The 21,931-nt window shown below is 40.9% G+C and overlaps 1 protein-coding gene across 2 annotated transcripts in view; it reads left to right on the top strand.

Annotated features, from left to right (window-relative positions):
* The window catches only part of UNC5D (unc-5 netrin receptor D), a 627,625-nt gene that overhangs the window by 526,585 nt on the left and 79,109 nt on the right, over positions 1 to 21,931 (top strand). Inside the window, exon 8 of one of the 2 annotated variants that reach the window (XM_003412541.4) lies at positions 7,071 to 7,103. The exons of the other annotated variant lie outside the window; for it this stretch is intronic. Coding sequence (XP_003412589.2) covers positions 7,071 to 7,103 — 33 coding nt within the window. The remainder of the gene's footprint in view (positions 1 to 7,070; positions 7,104 to 21,931) is intronic. 2 annotated transcript variants of the gene reach the window in all.

Genomic DNA, 21,931 nt, shown 5'->3' with positions numbered 1-21,931 from the left:
CTATTTACCCAGAAGGTACCTCTCACTGTACAAGTTAAACTCTGGGGAAAATGTGATTTTCCCAAACTACAGCTCAGCTAACATTTCTCTGTCTGCTAGGTATAAGAGGGACCCTTCTGGGCTCATCTGCATAGCATAGCTACCCCCAGACCTCTCAGGGAGACTGACATTGACTATACAGACCAGTGATGTTGCCAGGAAGTGGTGATGCCCTCAGTAATCAAAAACAAAAACCAAAAAAAAAAAAAAAACCACAAACCCCAATTAATCATGAGCTCTTGGCGAGGGGCCCAGGCATGAGTATTTTTGCAAAAGCTCCCCAGAGATTCTAATGTGCAGCCAACATTGAGAATCGCAACCCTAATGGATTAATTTACTAACGGGTCGTTTGAATATGGCCTTTGAAAAGAGGTAAAATTAAAGTGGAGAGGATTTGGTTGATCAAGGCCAAGTGGATGCATGGCCCCAACCCTTGTGAGAAAATGATTATGCAAAGGACGTGGAAAGGAGAGGGGGACTCTTAGAAAAAATAATGAGGCCACTGGGATGCCTCCCTCCCACTCATGATAGAACAGTCTTAGAGTGGAAAATTCAAGCAGGAAAAATGTCTGTGGTAGGAGCTTGCTGTAAAGACACTCGTATTTCACAAAATCCAACAGAACCTAATTTTAATGCTGATGTCAGGGGACACAAGGTCCTTTGGACACAAGAGGCCCGCTGCCTTTTCGGTAAGAGGATCTATGCTGACACACAACCTATGATGGACCACATTGTTACAATCTGGCAAATGATTTCAAGTGGATCTCTGGGAAATGTCTTTGGCCATTATTCCAGATTTACAGAGGGTTAAAGCTGGAAGCCCCCACGTGTCTGTCAGTTTGTCATACTGTGGGGGCTCGCGTGTTGCTGCCATGCTGGAAGCTGTGCCACCGGTATTCAGATACCAGCAGGGTCACCCATAGAGGACAGGTTTCAGCTGAGCTTCCAGACGAAGACAGACTAGGAAGAAGGACCTGGCAGTCTACTTCTGAAAAGTACTAGCCAGTGAAACCCTTATGAATAGCAGCGGAACATGGTTTGGTATAGTGCTGAAAGATGAGCCCCCCAGGTTGGAAGGCACTCACAAGATGACTGGGGAAGAGAAGCCTCCCCAAAGTAGAGTTGACCTTAATGATGTGGATGGAGTAAAGCTTTTGGGACCTTCATTTGCTGATGTGGCACTACTCAAAATGAGAAGAAACAGCTGTAAACATCCATTAATAATTGGAACCTGGAATGTAGGAAGTATGAATCTAGGAAAATGGAAATTAGTCAAAAATGAAATGGAATGCATAAACATTGATATCCTGGGCATTAGTGAGCTGAAATGGACTGGTATTGACCATTTTGAAATGGACAATCATATAGTCTATGCTGGGAATGACAACTTGAAAGGTAATGGTGTTACATTCATCATCAAAAAGAACATTTCAAGATCTATCCTGAGGTACGACGCTGTCAGTGATAGGATAATATCCATACACCTACAAGGAAGACCAGTTAATATGACTGCTATTCAAATTTACGCACCAACAACTAAGGCCAGAGATGAAGAAATAGAAGATTTTTATCAGCTGCTGCAGTCTGAAATTGATCAAACATGCAATCAGTATGCATTGATAATTACTGGTGATTGAAATGCGAAAGTTGGAAACGAAGAAGGATCCGTAGTTGGAAAATGTGGCCTTGGTGACAGAAACAATGCTGGAGATCAAATGATAGAATTTTGCAAGACCAACGACTTCTTCATTGCAAGTACCTCCTTTCACCACCATATACGGCGACTATACACATGGACCTCTCCAGATGGAACGCACAGGAATCAAACTGACTACATCTGTGGAAAGAGACAATGGACAAGCTCAATACCATCAGTCAGAGCAAGGCCAGGGGCCAACTGTGGAACATACCATCAATTGCTCATATGCAAGTTCAAGCTGAAACTGAAGAAAATTAGAGCAAGTCCAGGAGAGCCAAAATATAACCTTGAGCATATCCCACCTGAATTTAGAGACCACCTCAAGAATAGATTTGATGCATTGAACACTAGTGACCGAAGACCAGTAGACGAGTTGTGCAATGACATCAAGCACTTCATAAATGAAGAAAACAAGAGGTCATTGAAAAGACAGGTAAGAAAGAAAAGACCAAGATGGATGTCAGAGGAGACTCTGAAAACTTGCTCACGAATGTTGAGCAGCTAAAGCAAAAGGAAGAAATAATGAAATAAAAGAACTGAACAGAAGATTTCAAAGGATGGCTCGAGAAGACAAAGTATTGTAATCACATGTGTAAAGAGCTGGAAATAGAAAACCAAAAGGGAAGCGCAAGCTCAGCATTTCTCTAGCTGAAAGAACTGAAGAAAAAATTCAAGGCTTGAGTTGCAATAGTGAAGGATTCCATGGGGAAAATATTAAATGATGCAGAAAGTATCAAAAGAACATGGAAGGAATACACACAGTCATTATACCAAAAAGAATTAGTCTATGTTCAGCCATTTCAAGAGGTAACATATGATCAGGAACTGATGGTACTGAAAGAAGTCCAAGCTCTGAAGGCATTGGCAAAAAACAAAGCTCCAGGAATTGATGGAATATCAATTGAGATGTTTCGACAAACGGATACAGCGCTGGAGGTGCTCACATATCTATGTCAAGAAATATGGAAGATAGCTTCCTGGCCAACTGACTGGAAGAGATCCACATTCATGCCTATTCCCAAGAAAGGTGATCCAACCGAATGTGGAAATTATAGAACAATATCATTAATATCACATGCAAGCAAAATTTTGCTGAAGATGATTCAAAACTGGCTGCAGCAGTATATCAACAGGGAACTGCCAGAAATTGAGGCCAGTTTCAGAAGAGGACGTGGAACCAAGGATATCACTGCTAATGTCAGATGGATCCTGGCTGAAAGCAGAGAATACCAGAAGGATGTTTACCTGTGTTTTATTGACTATGCAAAGGCATTCAACTGTGCGGATCATAACAAACTATGGATAACACTGCGAAGAATGGGAATTCCAGAACACTTAATTGTGCTCATGTGGAGCCTGCACAAAGATCAAGAGGCAGTTGTTCAGACAGAACAAGGGGATACTGACTGGTTTAAAATCAGGAAAGGTGTGCGTCAGGGTTGTATTCTTTCACCATGCCTCTTCAATCTGTATGCTGAGAAAATAATCCGAGAAGCTGGAGTATATGAAGAAGAACAAGGCATCAGGATTGGAGGAAGACTCATTAACAACCTGTGTTATGCAGATGACATGACCTTGCTTGCTGAAAATGAAAAGGACTTGAAGCACTTACTAATGAAGATCAAAGACCACAGCCTTCAGTATGGATTGCACCTCAACATAAAGAAAACAAAAATCCTCACAACTGGACCAATGAGCAGCATCATGATAAACAGAGAAAAGACTGAAGTTGTCAAGGATTTCATTTTACTTGGATCCACAATCAACAGCCATGGAAGCAGCAGTCAAGAAATCAAAAGATGCATTGCATTGGGTAAATCTGCTGCAAAGGACCTCTTTAAAGTGTTGAAGAGCAAAGATGTCACCTTGAAGACTAAGGTGTGCCTGACCCAAGCCATGGTATTTTCAATCCCATCATATGCATGTGAAATCTGGACAATGAATAAGGAAGACCGAAGAATTGACACCTTTGAATTGTGGTGTTGGCAAGGAATATTGAATATACCATGGACTGCCAAAAGACCGAACAAATCTGTTTTGGAAGAAGTACAACCAGAATGCTCCTTAGAAGCAAGGATGGCAAGACTGCATCTTACATATTTTGGACATGTTGTCAGAAGGGATCAGTCCCTGGAGAAGGACATCATGCTTGGAAAGTACAGGGTCAGCAGAAAAGAGGAAGACCCTCAATGAGGTGGATGGACACAGTGGCTGAAACAATGGGCTCAAGCATAACAATGATTGTAAGGGTGGTGCAGGACTGGGCAGTGTTTCGTTCTCTTGTGCATCAGGTCTCTATGAGTTGGAGCTGACTCGAAAGCACCTAACAACAACAAAAGCTTGGAGGACTCACAGGGGTCTTTTTGTCTCTCCTTTTCTTTTTACATATCAGGAAACAAGTCTTGACTTGCTCTTGGTCTTATAATGCAGAGCCACGAGTAGACACAAGTTTCTTAAGCTTCATTCAATTATCTCTGAAAAATCACTAGAGTTTCCTGGTTTGAAGGTGTGACTTGTTTCCAAACAGTATCATAAATATTTTTTTTTTCACTCTGAAGGAGGCATGTTGACGATCATGATCATAACATGTTGAAATTATTATTTATTAGCTACCAAAAAAAAAAAAAAACTCATTGCCATCAGGTCGATTCTAACCCAGAGCGACCATAAAACACAGAGTAGAACTGCCCCATAGAGTTTCCCAGGAGTGGGTGGTGGATTCCAACTGCCAACCGTTTGGTTACCAGCCGAGTTCTTAACTACTGCACTACCAGGACTCTGAGAGTCTCCACTGATGCCACAGTGCCACCCAGCCAATAGCAGTGACACCAGAGCTAGGTCAGAGGACGAAGGGTCCCTCTCCTTGGCCCTGGTACCCTCCATGGCCTGAGTTCTCTGTCTGGGGATCATAGCCCTGGGCTTCTCAGCCGCATTCACTGTTTTTTCCTTCAGAGCTATACCCAGTAGAACTCCACCACCACCCCAACTTTTTAGTAGACCAGCTATATTAGATTTATTTTTTTTTTGACAAGGTGTTATATATCTCACCTGGTTTTAATGGAGTTTCATTTTGCTACCCAAGATAATCTTGGTGCCTGTGGTTTAGAAATAAGAAAATACTATTAAGCTCAGCCGGAGTTCTAAACAGATGTTCTGCATGTCTGCTTCTGTAGTTCTAGCAATGCATCACTTTCAGACATCTTAGCCCTGGCCTGCCAGCATCACTGTACCCATGCCAAATGCTTTCAGATACCAGGCAATAAGCAAAAACTGAAGTTAGGTTAAAACAACCAAAGTCATTTTATTCTAATTCTTGAGGGCATTAGCATCTGGACTTCAGGAGGTACCACCTGTTCTGGGGAAAACAGTAATGTTGAATCTATGCAGTTAGGAGAATACAAATGTGCTCTGTTTTAAGAAACCTGACTGTGTAAAACTCTGAATTTGATAATATCAACTTGAACAAGTTATTACATTTTATGAAGATTTTTCATTTTAAAGAAAGGTTTACCGTTTGCCTGCTAACTTTCACCCTACATTAAAAAAAAAAAAATGGCAGGCCATTGGCAAGAATATGATTCACACACAACTTTTAAAGCTACTTCCACAACAAATCAAGCTGTAAAATACTCAAGAGCTGTTCTGAAAGCTCATTGTGTCTGTTATAATCAGTAGTAAATACAGGAGTGGGTTAGGGCAAGGAGTATTCCATGGAGGACTCTCAGTATAGTCTTGTTGGCCTCCCTGGAAGGTGTTCTGGCGCAGTCAGTCAGATAACATTTACGAAGCTTTCAAATGTGTACGGTGCTAGATTTGATTCAGTTCCAAACGTAATCCAACATGACACAGCCTCGCCTCTCTTGCCTTGCCTTCAGGCAAATGGAGGAAGGGGACAGCATTAGGTGACCTTTCAAGGTGCCCTACTGTTGTGTGATTCTGTGAATGATTAGCAACAGCTTTGGAAACCCTGGTGGCATAGTGGTTAAGTGCTACAGTTGCTAACAAAAAGGTTGGCAGTTCGAATCCACCAGGCACTGGAACCTCTATGGGGCAGTTCTGCTCTGTCCTGTAGGGTCGCTATGAGTTGAAATTGACTCAACGGCAATGGGTTCCCCTCCCCCACCTTGGCTTTCAGTCCTTGTAAATCTGTTGCCATTGAGTCAATTCTGAGTCATGGTGACTCCATGTATGTCAGAATACAACTATGCTCCACAGGGTTTTCAATGGCTGATTTTTCGGAGGTACATCACCAGGCATTTCTTCTGGGATCCTCTGGGTAGACTCAAACCTCCAACTGTTTGGTTAGTAGCGAATGTGCTAACCATTTGTACTACCTGGAGACTTTTCAGCCCTTTTAGTCTGATGGTATCCCTTCTCTACCTTCAGAAGGAACTACTAGTTAGAAAGATGAAATACCGTGCAAAGTATTTGAAATCTTGACATGGTGTCAAAAGTGTGGTTTTCCCAGGTGTCTGCATTGTGGTGGAGTTCTGTTGGCCTGGGAGAGGCCATGGAAGGGAGGATGGGGATTGGAAGCAGGGTGGTATAAAACCCAAAGTAAGCCACAGGTCCCAGGTCTCAAAATAATTTGCAGAGTTACATTGGTGATGGGAGATGAGGGGACAGAGTGGGTGGGGAGAATTGATTAAAATCTCTCCTGAGCTCTGGCACCCACTGCCCTGTAAGTATAAAGCTAAATGTCTTTTCTCTTTATGCACCTCACCTGACCTGTGCTCTGCAAATAAGTGTGATTACAAAATGATACAGATTTTAACAGATCATGGAGATGTGAAACCAGGAAGAGTGATTTCTGAAAAACAAAGCTCCAACACGCTCACAACAACACCCCCAAGCCCACCAAAAATGATAAGCAGTCAGAATTTGGAACTTTTTATCCAAGCAAGTGGTTACTGCAAACCACTGCAGGATCCCTTTAAATATGTATCCACGGGTTCGTTTTTCTATCCTCATATATAGTCCAATGGCATCCCTCATCTGAGCCGTCTTCTGGCTGTCTATAAAACAGGGATAGGCTACAAGCTCACTGCTCTCATCCTGTTGATAAAGAAATTAGTAAATGCAACTGAGAGAAATTCAAGCCAACCTGAAAGAGAATTAAAAAAAAAAAAAAAGGAATCATCCTAGAAAAATATTTGGAAAGAGAAAAATTAAAAATTTAGAATGCAAAGAAAAATATGGATACCATAAGTCATATCATCTGTAAAAATTGAGAAAATATTTCATTTATAGAGCTTGACATAGACTGATAAAGAAAATATATCTGCTCCATGTAAATTTATTAAATGCAACTTTCTTTTTTTCTTTCTTTTAGATAAAAAACCTCTTCATGAAATAAAACCCCAAAGTAAGTTTTTTTCCACTTATGGATATAATTTCTTCTCATATTTGCTGCCTTATTGTTGTATTTGTTTAGGAGCCGAACAGAATCGAAGGTCATACCAATGATCCGGGGTTTTCACAGCTCCTCCTCAGTGAGTTTGGAGTTGCATGTGGGAGGGTTTAAATTAAAAAGAAATATGCACAGCCCTCCCCTCTCTCAGAGTAAGAGTAACTCTCTCCTCTTGATGCTTTCTGCCTGTATGTCCATTTCTCTGCAAATGTCATCTAGGAGTCTTACATCTGAGATTTATAGCTCTAAAATTAATAAATATTTGTCAGTACACGCTTTCCTCAGAGCAGCCTTTGGCAAAAACTGGACTACAAGGACGAGGGGCCTGAGAAGCAAACTGGAACCCGTACCTCCCACTGAATCCATGGCAACTGGGTAGATTAGGAACCAGTATTCCACAGTGAAATAATTATAAATGGAGACTTTGGGTGTTAGGCTGGCTTGAGCTCACCAAGTTTTGCATCACCTCCACTTTGTACATCTGGTAGATATGGAAAACAGAGCACTGCCAGAATGCTTGGCAGCTTGACATATGACCCTATGGTTCTCAGCCTTGGGTGCATGTCAGAATCACCTGGAGGCTTTTTAATTCCCAGGCTGTACCTCAGACCAACTAAATCAGAATGTAGAGTGGAGAGGAGGGTTTGAACACAGGCAGATCCCTGGAGTGGTATAAGTTGTTAACACACTCAGCTGCTAACCAAAAGTTGGAGGCTCGAGTCTACCTAGAGGTGCCTTGGAAAAAAGTCCTGATGATCTACTTCCAAAGAAAAAAATCAGCCACTGAAAACCCCATGGAGCACAGCTCTACTCTGACATACATGGGGTTGCAATGAGTTCAAATCCACTGGACAGCAACTGGTTACTGGTTTAGAACACAAGAATCTATTTTTTAAAGCTTCTCAGGTGATTCCAAGAGGTAGCCCAAGATGAGAACCATATCTGAGAAAAATACTTCCTAAAAGGGTGTTTATAGACCACAGGAATCAGAATCTGGGGGTGGGGGGCATAAGATTAAATAAGCCCCACCTCAGAACAAATGAAGTAGGATCCCTGGGAATGGTGGAGCTTCTGGGCACCTACATTCCAATAAGATCCCAGGAGATCCTCATGCACTCAGAAATATGTAAAGCATACTAGGAAAAGCTCAAGCTGTTAAGAGCATCAGCAATGCAGCCTCTAGCTGCCTGACTGGTTTGGTTTATCAAGCTTGTGGAAGATGGCCCTGGACCCTCTTCTAGTACAAAAGGTATGCCGTTTGATCTTCTAAATCCTAAGGGAATCAAACTCAAATCACTCAGGAGAATTAACAGCTTTTATTAGCTAACTCCTTTGCAGAACTAAGACCACCCTGTAAGAATAGACAGCAAAACAGGTACCTCAAGACAGCTGCCAGGAAACACGGGAGAAAGGTCCAACAAATCCCGTTCCGTTCATACTTCATGATGCTGCTTCAGGCAGGCTGTTGATAGAAGGATGCCATTACTTGCAAAGACAGAAAACAAAACAAAACAAAAAGAAACCTGTTAGGTCCAGTCGATTCCCACTCATAGCGACCTTATAGGACAGAGTAGAACTGCCCCACAGAGTTTCCAAGGAGCACCTGGTGGATTTGAACTGCTGACCTTTTGTTAGCAGCCAAACTCTTAACCATTAGGCCACCAGGATAAAACAGACTTTCTTAACTTCTTTTCCATGCTGTCTGCTGCACATAGAGGGATCATTAATACTTAAGTAGCAGCCCCCCGACATAATGCATGTTTGACTTTAACCTCGTAGGAAGATTAGGGACGGGTGGATTTGTGTGTGGGAGCGCACGTGCTAAGGGCGAGAGGAAGCAGCCTGGCCCATGCCTGTGTCAGGCCCCTCAGGGTGACAGCCCAAGTGGGTGGATTCTTAACCTCCTCCCGATCATGGAGTACGTGCCATCTGCTGGTTCTGGTGGGCAGCACAAGCAAGACCGTGTGGCGGTCAATGGGAGAGTTACTTAGAAACATATGAGTATGTTTTTTAAATTAATTTCACGCTTAGTTTGTGAGTCCTGCGCCACTCTAATTTTGTTACATCTGTACTTCTAGCCAGAAACCCCACAGTAGCTATTTCTAGTCCTCGGGGACAGCTGAATTAGTTTTTGCTTGGGGTTCTCACTCCTGAGCGCCATGCTTAATTGCTGGATACTGCCAGTGGAATCGCTTAAACTGTTTTAATTTGTGATTTCCTAAAAATAAAACCTTAACAGAGTCAATGTGATTGCAAAAGGCTCCCAGAGGAATCCAATCCAGGTTCTTGAAGCTGCATGGTTAGGAGAGCATTATACAAATTCAGGTTGCGGCTGTTCAGTGAAAGAGGGGATTTAGTTTAAGACTATATGAATCATCGCTGATGCAAAATCAAAGTCAATTATGAAGATAATTGAGAAACAACCTGTTCCCATATATAGCTGCACACATGATCCCCGGGCAAGACCTGGTGGAGAGAAGGCATCCGTCAGAGCCTGGCACACAAGCCTCTGTGAGCGGGCGGGCAGAGGAGGCAGTTTTGAGTTGCAAGGAGGTGTTAGAAGAAAGTGAAGTCTTAAGGTATCTGTTGGCAAATCATAATGACAAACTGGGGAAAATGTGTGCACTGCATAGCTCATGAAAGCACTTATTGTAAATGAGATAATTTAATCAATTACGTTTCCTAATGTACTAAACCGAATGTTTCATTTTCTGCTTCTGCACATCTTAAATTATCTTCAGGTGCTTTATGAGATTTAATCATAGTTAATAGAAACTTCATTACCGTCAAATGTGCTTTCAATAAATGTTGTGTAACAGTGTCAGGAGGTGCAGTAAAATATAGTAGGTTCGGAATGGCAAACACGCACCCCCAGAGTCAGACTGAAAAATGGTAGTGTTCCGACAGTGAGACTCCTTGGAGGCTTGGGGAATGCAGCGTTCTGCAAGGCTGTGAGCTCCCGAAGAGTGGCTGGTTTAGCAATTTCACCTTCAGGATGAAAAGGATTTAGCTTCCCTCTAGAAAATAACTCAGCGTCCTATATTTGCTCTTTATCTCCTTCCCACATAGTCATTTCATTCCTAATACAGATGAGTGTTAGGCATGAATCCAATGGATAGTTCCATAGGCAGCTACCTACTGGACATCACTTGCCTAGCTCCTTGCAATCTCAATCTCAATTTTGTCAAAATTGACCATATCCTCTCCCTCCCTAAACCTGTCCTCCTCCCACCATCTTCAGTGAATAGCGTACCATCGACTCAGTTGTCTAGATCCAGCACCTGGGTAGCATTCCCTACTCCTTCTTCCTCATCCTCCTCCAACAACAACAACAACAACAAAAAATGCATTGCCTGTACCCTTCCCCCCAAAACACACACACACACACACACACACACAAACCCATTGCCATTGAGTGGCTTCTGACTCAATCCGACTATTCTATCACCTAAACAGATCTCAAGTTCATCACCCTCTCTTCATTTCCACTCTGCCAAAACCCATGCCTCCATTCATTCAACAGCTATTTATTGAGTCCCTGGAATGTGCTCGAAGATGTTTTCTGGAGTGGAAAATCAGCAGTGAGCAAAAACGACACAGTTCCTGCTTCCACAAGGATCACAGTTCTAGTCGGGGGCGGGGGGGTAAGGAAATACACAAACCAACCAGAAAATACACAGTGCTAAGTGCTATGGAAGGAGCCCTGGTGGCACAGTGGTTAAGAGATGGGTTACTAACCAAAAGGTTGGCAGTTGAAATCTACCAGCCACTCCCTGGAAACCCTATGGGGCAGTTCTACTATGTCCTGTAGGGTCACTATGAGTGAGAATTGACTCGACTACACCAGGTAAGTGCAATGGAGATGGTGATAAGTGCTAAAGAGAGAGATTAAGCAAGGTAAGGAGACCTTGGGCAGGGCTCCAGGAAGTATTGCTTTTTTGCATAAAGTGTTCAGAGAATGTCTGTGTAATAAAATTACATTTGAGAAGAGGCCTGAAAAAAAATCAAGGAAATACTCAGGATATCTGGGGGAAGAGCATTCCAGAAAAATGGAACAATAAAAGCTAGGCTGGAGTATTTCAGGAGCAGCAAGGAGGTCAAGGTGGCTGGAACACAGCGGCAAAGAGAAGAATGCTCAGAATTAAAAGTAGTGGGGGGGCAGGCAAACTATGGAGTGTGTTATACAGGCCATTTAAAGGATTTTGACCTTTACTCTGAGCGAGATGGGAAGCAGTTGAGGACTCTTATACAGAGTGATATGGCCTAGTACTGGGTAGAATATAAGCTTATAGGGAGCAAGAGCAGAAGCTAGGAGACCTGTGAGCAGGTCATTACAATAATATAGGCTCTAGAGGATCATGGCATAGACCAGGTAGGTAGCAATGGAAATTGTAAAAATGGACTGTATTCTGGATGTCTTTTGAAGGCAATGTCAAAATGCAAATGTGCTAATGGATTGGATATAGAGTGTGAGAGAAAGAAAGGTGTTATAGATGTTTCCAAAATGTCGGCTCTGCAACTGTAAGGGTGGAGTTGCCATTACTGACATGGACAAGACCTGGTATGGCAAATTTGCGGAGAGAATCAGAAGTTTAGTGTTGTAAATGCTACGTTTGAGATAGCTATTAAACGTTTAAATGGAGAGGTTGAGAAGGCAGTGAATATATATGAGACTGGAGGTCAGGGGAAGATCTTGGCTAATGGCATAAATTTGGAACTTGTCAGTGTCCAGGTGATACCTAAAACCATTAGATTGGATGAGATCACTAGATAATGAGTGTTGATAGAGAAGACAAGATATCTGAGGACTGAGCCCTGAAGGACACCAACATTTAGAAGTAGAGGATGTCAGAGGACGAGACTGAAAAGTAACAGTAAGGGTAGTAAGAGAGAAAACAAAAGTAAAATGATGTACCAGAAGAAAAAAATTTAAAGTTCAGGCCATCATCATTCCTAACCAGAATTTCTACAGTTGCCTCACTGTGTCCAGTCTTGCCCTACATGAACTTCTCTGATCTTTCTAAAATGTAATTCTGATCATATCACTTCCCTTTTTAGATTTCTTCAATAGATCACCTTTAGTCTTCAAATGAAGTCCAAAACAATTAATATGTACATAATCTGGCCCCTACCTACTTCCCTTAATCATATCACCTTCACTTAATCCACTGCCTCATTAGATACTACCCTTCCTACCCTCTCACCACCACTCACTCTATCCTTCAGCTAAACAAAGGTTCTTAGTTCTCTGAATACCTTTTTTGGCATCTAGTGGCACCTGGTATCTGTTGCTTCTGCTTGAAAACATGTTCTCTGCACATCACCCTTAACCTATTCAACTTATTCCTCTTTTAGGTTTCAACTTCATCCATAAGGCCTTGACCACTCCCCAGATCTGGGTTAGTTGTTCCTGTAATTCACCCCACTTTCAAACTATTTCTTTATTTCCATACTATATTTTCATTGTCTGTATACTAGTCTGGATTCTAGACCTGATAGACATAGTCCCTGCTACCTGGTATTCTGTACACAGTCTTATTCATCATTATACCTGTAGTATTTCACACTGTGCCTAGTATGTACTAGATGTTCAATAAATGTTGAATTATGGTCTTCAGTCTTCTTGCAAGATTTTTTTTTTTGCCTCTATGTACTCACTTTTATTCATTTATGTAGTATTCATTTATTTTATCTATTTATGCAGTATTATTTATTATGAAACTATTCTGTACAAAGCCTAGTTTTGACCTAGTGAAATGTGGAAAAAAAAAGGAAAAACACTTCTTTCCAACAACTGCATAAAGATAGAAGAAATAAGTGATTTGAGAAAAAGGTAAGGAAGGAGGTGATCATTTGTCATTATCTACTCTGTGCCAGCACTAGGTGAAAGCCCAAAGTGTATGCTTCCCAGAATCATTCCCACCGAAGACTGGTCTGAATATCTTTTTAAAGTCTGAAAACTAGATATGGTCTTCTCACTAATACACATTCCATTTGCCATCTTTTCCCAGAATATTCTGGCTTCATGCATAATAGAATAATGTTGACCCTAGAAATCCCTATCCTCTATGATCTTCACCAGGGTAGAGAATTCCTCAGAAGATAAGGGACATGCGTTGGCTTCTTAACATTTTTCAGGCCTTGTAGACTTGAATAGGACCTTGAACCCATAGAACTGTCTGCATCTTTGAGTTGTTGTTAGGTTCCATCGAGTTGATTCTGGCTCACAGTGACCCTATGTGCAACAGAATGAAACAGTGCCCAGTTCTGTGCCATCCTCACAATCGTTATGCTTAAGCCCATTGTTGCAGCCACTGTCAGTCCATCTCATTGAGGATCTTCCTTTTATTCGCTGACCCTCTGTCCTTCTACAGGGACTGATCCCTCTGACAACATGTCCAAGATATATGAAATGTAGTCTTGCCAGCCTTGCTTGTAAGGAGCATTCTGGTTGTGCTTCTTCCAGAACAGATTTGTTCATTCTTTTGGCAGTCCGTGGGATAGTCAATATTCTTCTTCAACACCACAACATCTTTGAGCCATATCTTTAAATTCTCAACAGACTTTTAGGGTCCCCCAAGTTAACATTAGGTTACTGGCATTGTTGCTGATCCTCTAGCCACATTCTAGAAAAAAATTTTTTTTCTATTTTGTCCATCATCTTTCCTCATCTTCTCCTGATCATTTTCAATTATATGAATACAGCACTTTCTACAAATTGCATGTTTTGCTTTCTCCTTCAAAATCATTCCTGCTGTGACTCAAACGAGCCCATATATATGTGAAACATTTGTAGTTTCCTTACCACATTCATTTTTTTATATTATCTAGTTTTTATTTCATCATAAGTGTATGTTTATTCTCACTACCATTTTCAGTGGTATCGCTGACCCTGCCCTTAATGGACCTGATGGAATTTTGTTCATTAAATACCTCAAAACCAAGCACAGACACAGCAAATAGGAAATGGACCAGTATGTCCTTTAGTATCAGAATAACCCAGAGTACTTGTTAAAAATGTGAATTCACAGGCTGCACCCTTACACTTACTGGTATTTTCAAAGTTTTTACAGATCTTATATTCTCAAATTTCAGATAAGAAATTAAGCATAAGGAATTAGTTTTCTCAAGGTATGGAGTTCAAGTCCTAGTCTATTTTACTCTGTTACCTTTCTTCCTGCCTGATGGGCCAAAGCTTAGCTCTTTTGCAGTTCTAAGATGGGGTTGCCAGATAAAAAACAGGATAGCCAGTTAACCTTGAATTTCAAGTAAGCAACAAACAAATTTTTAGTACAAGCATGTCCCAAATATTGCATGAGAAGTTCCTACACTAAAAATTTGATTGTTTTTCTGAAACTCAATATTAATTGTGTATCTTTTATTTTTGTTTGCTAAATTTGGCAACCTTATTAAATTGAAGAAGAAAACATATTTGAATGTGAACTATCAAGAAATATTTTATAAAATAGCTGATTTTATTGTCAACCTTGGAAGAATGGTTAGAATTGAAGACGATATTAGAAGAGAGCCTGAGCAAAAAAAAAGTCTGCAGAAGTACAATTTCTACTTGAAAAAGTTGACTTACCAGGTTTAGATACAGTATAGGGACCCTATAGATGTGAAGTAGGTGAAAAGAGTTGACATATGGGGCGGGAGCATAAAGTGACTGCAGCAGTAAGATAAAGACCTTGCAGTGGACTTAATACATGCTAGAGAGTCATTGTTGCCTTCTGTTTTGCATAGGGTCACCATGAGTTGGAACCAACTCAACAGCACCTAACAGAAACAACAGCGAATCATTGAAAAGTATTGGAGTGACAGTACCAATACTTTGGAAAAAATAACTTACATGTAATATGGCTTAAGGAGCCCTGGTGGGCTAGTGGTTAAGGGTTTGGCTGTTAACCAGAAGGTCTGCAGTTTGGAACCACTGGCTGCTTCTTGGAAACCCTGCGGGGCGGTTCTACTCTGTCCTATGGGGTCGCTATGAGTCAGAATGGACTCCATGGCAATGCGTTTGGTTTTTTTTTTTTGGTAATATGGCTTAGAATGATCCAACATTGGGGCATAGACACCAGGAGCGAGGAAACTGTACAATGTAGGTGTCAACTGGGCTGTCTGCTATTGGAAATTGAGATTGAAGGCACTGGAGACACAATCAGTAAGTAAGGCATGTGAGTCACTGGAGAGGGAGTCCATGGAAACAGAATCAGAGATGACTCTTAACAATCTCAAGCCTTGTTACTTGTGGTGTCATTATCAGAAGCAAATATTTAAGAACGTAGAAATGATAAATCTGTAATTCAGATGACAAATTTGAAATGTTATCACAAGATGCTGGTGGTTTTGTCCAGCAAGCAGGAAGGAAATATGAGACCAGATCTTCAGAGAGGAGAGATGTGATTTCAGTCTCTTCGGTGTGAAGGTATAATTGACACGCTATGTATGAGTGACTATCCAATTAGATTAGAATAGAACAAGGAAAAGGGGCCAAAAACTGAACTTTAAAGCCCGTATATAAAACTAGGAGAATAAAGGGTAGTTATTAAACAAGAAAGAAGGAGCAGACAAGAGAATCAAATTTAAGGGACAGGTGTTTCTTGAAGGAGGGCTGGCTATTTTGCTGCACAGTGGTGGTCAAGAATAAGACAAAGTCATTTGCAGTTACAAATGACCTTCAAAAGGGAACTGTGATTTAGGTGAAAGACAGACTTTGAAGGGTTAGGGGAACAATCAAAGAATGTAACAATAGAGGACTAATTAAATAAATTATCATACAGCCTGGCAATGGGCTAAAAAAAAAAAAAAATTGCTAGGCAAATATAAAAAGGAATAAAGTAGGTCTGTATATTCTGATAAGGAAAGATCTCCAAGATATCACACTTGGAAAAAGCAAGTGCAGAAAAGGAAGTACAGCATTACCCTTTTAGTGTAAAGAAAGAAAAAGAAAAAACTAAGGGCATTTTTTTTTTTTTTTTCCCTTTCTGAAAGGAATCACGAGATACTATCAAGCATGGTTATTTTGGAGGAGATGTCGTTGCAGGGAAAGCTTTCTTTTTGTAACTATTTTTATACTTCCCAGAACATTTTCTAATCTTACACAAATGATTATTTCTATTTGTTTATTTTCAACTGGGACTGGTGTTAACCATTGGAGGAAATTAAGGAACATGTATTAAAAATACTTAATTTAAAAAAAAAAAAAAACGCTTTAAGTTCTTTTAAACAAAAAAAACACAAAAATCAGAAGATGTAATGAAGGCTGTATCTCTGAGAAGTTTATCAGAGAGTAAGTTGAGGGGAGGATTTGGGAAGAGTGATTTGAGAGACTAGAGTATGTTTGTAGGCAGAGGGGAAGGCCCAAGCGTGGAGGAAGAGTTTGAAGATGCAAGACCAAAAGAGAATAATGAATAAGGTCAGGTCCCCATGGAGGAAGGAGAGGGCTGTATCAGAGCCAACTTGACACGGAAGGAGAGCAGTTCTTCAGGGAACAGAGAAAAGGATAGGAAGATGTGTGAAGGAGCAGAGGAATTTGGGGTTGTAGGAGAGTGCGTTTGCATATCCTTACCTCCATTTTTTTTTCCAGCAACAAAGATGGACAGGCGAGAAGTAAGGATCTTGAAAGAAGGGAGCAAAGTTCAGAGAAGCTGTCTTGATAAAAGTGTTATCTGGACCCAGAAAATGAATAAAATAATTAGCTGCAAGGAAGGCCCAGGGGAGGTTGCCTACCATCTATCTGTTGATGATACCAGTCCTTATAGTTTGTGATGTCCTTCAGCAGGGCAAGTGTCTATCTCCTAGTGCTGCTGTAACACACATACCCCAAATAGGTGGCTTTAGCAAACAAATGTTTTTCCTCACAGTTCTAGAGGCTAAAACTCCCAATCAGGGTCTCATTTATACCCATTTCTTCTTTGCTAGCAGCCCTGAACCTTCCTTGGTTTCTCGGCTTATAGATGACCCTCACATGGCATCTGTCTCACCCCACCCCCTACACCCGTGCGCGCGCGCGCGCGTGTGTGTGTGTGTGTGTGTAATTTGCTCTTTTTATAACTTAGACGTGATTAGGTTTAGGACACACCCAACACTGGTATGACCTCGTGAACATAACAACAACAAAACAACTTTCCCAACTGGATTATACCTCAGGTATAGGAGTTAAAAAAAAAAAATAGAATTCCAACTATATTGTGGGGCAGGGGGCATGATTTGATCTGTAATAGCAGGTTAGTCTGGGGTACAGGAGTGGAGAGAGCAGAGAGGAAAATAAGGGTGCAGTGCAGTGTGATGGTTAAGCAGCTTGGGCGTGAAGATGGATATGTGTTCAAATCCTGGATTTTCCCAGTTCTTATTATGAAGTCTTGAACCTATGTTTGATCAGCTGTAAAATAAAAATATAATACTTACCTAATAGATTTTGTTGTGAGAATGAGAATGAGGTCATATCTGCAGTTCTCAAAGAATGGAGCATAAGGTAGGTGCTGAGTAATGAGTTCCTCTTATTGTTGAGAACTGAACTAGTCAGGTGACATGATCAGAAGGATGAGGCTTTATAGGCTAAATAGGGAGTGGTCAAGAGCATTGATTCTAGAGCCATACTGCCTGGGCTCTACCCAGGTAAGCTCTACCACTTACCAATTGTGGGACTTTGGGCAAGGTAACTGATTGTCTTGCCTTGCTTTATATAACTAAATTGAGAAGTTTTCCAGGGTTGTTGGGAGGGTTAAAATGAGCTAATTAAGTGTAAAGTACTAGAACAGTACTTCACATATAGTAAGTGCTATTTAAAGATTAGCTATTGTTGTGATTGATTATAACAATAAGACAACAACCGCCACAGTAACAATAATGATGTTTTCAAGGATGGGAGACCGGAAAAGCAGAGATGATGATTGGTTAAGGCGATATGAGATACCAAGCAATGCAAAAACCAAAAAAACCAAACCCATTGCCGACGAGTCAATTCGGACTTATAGCAACCTTATAGGACAGAGTAGAACTGCCCCCTGGAGTTTCCAAGGAGCACCTGGTAGATTAGAACTGCTGACCTTTTGGTTAGCAGCCATAGCTCTTAACCACTACGCCACCAGTGTTTCCAAAGATAGTTGAAATTGCTGACCATGGCTGACCTTTAAAAGCTATTTTCTGATGCGTTAAAGGAAAAAAGTTTTGCTTCTTGATGGGAGCAAGTACAATCAACTCTAAAATAACTTCTATCGTATCATATTTCAGCATGCAATTACATATTTTGTCACAGAGACTCCGTATCCACAGCACTGGCTACGTGGAGGGAGCTTGTTGGCAGGGCTGCTGCCGTGGGAGTACAAGTTCTCTTGTCTTCCCTTTGCATTGCCTCTCTCAGCCTTCTATTTGTGAACATTTATCGTGTGTATTTCTTAGCAATTTACTGACTCTTATATCCTCTATTCAAGTTTGTTTTCTTTTTTCTGAAATGGGACCAATGGTCATTCTGTAACATCTAACAAGAAATCACATACAATACTGAATGTTTTGAAATGCACTTGCTATGCTCCTTTGTTAATTCTGTGTACCTTATTCTAATCCTGTAGATTCTGATCTGATTTATAGCTAAGTTTATAACATAGGAAGTGAGTAAATTTTCCATTAATAAGTGTCACTAATATGTCTCTTAGACGGGAAGTAGTTGAAAACAGAAAGGCCAACGAAGTAAAGAGCCCTTCTGGTTAGTCCCTCAGAAATAGTGGTTCCTTAAATGGCTGATGTCATTATAATTCATAAAACCTTTAAGGTTGTTAATGCCTATTTCTTGAACTAGAACATTGGAAGGGACTTTGAAAGGTCATTTAGCCCTACTCACCAGCTTTGACCAAAAATAATAAAATATAACTGCAGACTATTGTAAAGTCATGCTGTTTTTTAGAGACTTCCTGAAAGATTTCACAATCTCCCTCAGAAATACAGTTCAGTTTTTTAACAACTCTCATTGTAGAAAAGGTCATTTTAATATCTAACCAGAGTCCCAATTGCTGTAATAAAAGGCCACGTCCTCCTTTTCACTTCTCGTTAGGGACGGTGAAGAGTTGGTTACTAGCTTCATCATAAATGAATGGTCACTGGGCACCTACTGTGGTCTCTTCTTATAACAACTTTTTATGCATTAAAGATCACCACGAAGTCACTTTATAGCTCTCTTTTCTCCAGACCAAATGAACCCATAAACATATTCTCTCCCGGGTCCCAGTTTACAAGCCTCTATTAATCTCTGGGGCCTTTCTCTGCAGATGTCCCATACCCCTTCTGGCAATGAACACATTCCTCAATAGTTCCTACTAGTTTGGAATTCAAGAGACTTCTCAAACAATTATGTTTGTTTTGCTTTTAAGCTGTAGATTATATACAACATTATTATTATTTTATTTAACCGCATTATGGATCCTTGCAAGCTTTGCCTTAAGCTTTTGTGGCCCTCGGATAGAGGAAAATGGGGGTAAAGGAGACAGGAAAGACATCAGTAACTCATCGATATGTAAAGCTTCTGTTTATGGAGACATGAAATCAGAAAAAAGCATCTCGTGTCCACAAAAGGCAGAATAAACTCCTCAGTCACAAGGTGTCAACACTTTTGTTCAAAATCACTTTGAGCAAACCAGCCATCAGTGCTGTCTATGTGAGAGAGCAAATGGGTCTAAACAAACATAGTATAAATGCAAATGGAAGGGAGTCCTTGCAGCGGAGACTCCAAAATCAACCCAAGAATGTGGTTACTTTAATATGTCTCTTCACACAGTCTGAGGCCAGGCAAGCAATCGGTGAATAGTTGTGCACAATGATTTCCAAGGTTCTGCAAGAAATTATATAGATATCACTGCTTTTCAAGAGCTTAAAGCAGTTAGGGAGAACAAACCAACTCATTGGTACTAGGACAGAAAAAAAATCTGTTACTGTCTGGTTGATTCTGACTCATAGTGACCCTATAAGACAGAGTAGAACTGCCCCATAGGATTCCCAAGGAGTGCCTGGTGGATTCGAACTACTGAGCTTTTGGTTAGTAGCTACAGCTCTTAACCACTAGGCCACCAGGATTTCTGGTACTAGGATAATTAACACTAAAAAGTATGATGGAAAATGAGTGTTAGAGACCACATCTATATAAGAGTTCAGAACACAGTAGGCTGGCAGGGTTTCTGGCTTGGGGCAGAGTCACTTTCAAGGGGGGAGGATGCTGGGCTGGCACCTGATGGATGGGTAGATAGAGAACAGTAGGAGCTAGATGCCTGGTGGGGATGGAAGGAGATTTCAGTGATGAATGTAGAGCACCTTTCACTAGCAGGGGTCCACCTAGTAGGTACATTAAATACAGTTGAATTTGGAGTATATAACAATGCAGCAAAAAAGAGCCTGAGCACAGGAATGGACATGGAAAAGGCTGTGAGGCCCCCAAAGCTGACCCTACCATGTGGTCATGTTGCTAGATTGATTTTCCTGGGAAGAAATGGCAGTGGCTTCCAGTGTTCTGACAAGAGTTGAGTTGCGTGTTTGTGTGCTTGCATGAACACACACATGAATGTAATGATTTTCATGGACGCCCCCCAAGTGCACATGTGCTCATACACAAACATATACACAACTTTCTTCCTTCTTCCTTGAAGCCAAAGTAGAACATGTAGAACTGGACTTCAGATACTTTTGGGTCAGTCTTGAGCACACACAAAAACAGTGTCCACTGCAACTTTTGTAAACATGCAGAAATTTTTAGAGAAAGCCACTCTTCTTCACTGGAAAGAAAGATTAGAAGAGGGAGAGACCAAGGACAAAAAAGAGAAAAAAGAAAGAGGTGAAGTAAAAGTGAGTAGACAGAGAAGAGAAGAAAGAAAAAAAAAAAAAAAGGAAAAGAAGATAGAAGCACAGTGACCCAACTTTAGAAGAACTTGAGCTCTGGGTAAAGACATCTGATTAAATTCCTTGAGAGCTAAGCATGTGGCTTTGAGTACTTGGGGGCCCTGGTGGCACAGTTGTTAAGAGCTATAGCTGCTGACCAAAAGGTCGGCAGTTCGAATCTACCAGCTGCTCCTTGGAAACCCTATGGGGCAGTTGTATGGTGTCCTATAGGGTCACTATGAGTCTGAATTGACTCTATGGCAACGGATTTAGTACTTGAGTAGACCCCTGTAACTGCACCTGAAATACCAGAATCTCATTACTGACTGGTCTTCTACCATTTTCAGACAAGAAACAGCTAAGGATTTGGGCCATGTGTTAATTCATCTATGCATCCTCCCACCCACTACATGGTTGGCCCTCAACAAATGTTTACTGAATTAACAAAATTATTATATCATGAACTTTTAATGCTCAGAACAGATTGTTCTTGTAAAATAAATACCACATCTATTATCTTTCTATAGAAGTCCCCCTCCATTGACTCCCAGCTTTTAGATAGGTCCGTCCTACCAAGTGTCAGAATAAGCTTTACAAGAAGCAGTGTTTTCTATACAGGTCTCTCTTCCTTCTTCCCACATTCTATTCCCAAAGTCCCTTTACTCACTTTTTAAAAATTCTGTGATTTAGTATTTCATTCTCTTGACTTAAATAGAATCTGAAAAAATTCCTGGAGAGAAAACACGTGGAGCCATCTAAAACATTTATGTCTCAGTCTGAAGGCATACATAAAGATTTTTTCCTAAAAACAAGGCTTGTGTCTGGAGGGAGAATGAGAATTCTGTTTACCTGGGTTGCGAGAGGGAAGGAACATAAAGGACCAAGTGGGAACCCAGGGCAACAAACACAACCTATTCCTGCTA

The sequence above is a fragment of the Loxodonta africana genome, chromosome 19 (assembly GCF_030014295.1).
Source record: "Loxodonta africana isolate mLoxAfr1 chromosome 19, mLoxAfr1.hap2, whole genome shotgun sequence".
NCBI lineage: Eukaryota > Metazoa > Chordata > Mammalia > Proboscidea > Elephantidae > Loxodonta > Loxodonta africana.
The sequence above is the reverse complement of the archived record's forward strand: the minus strand, read 5'-3'. Positions and strand labels throughout refer to the sequence as shown.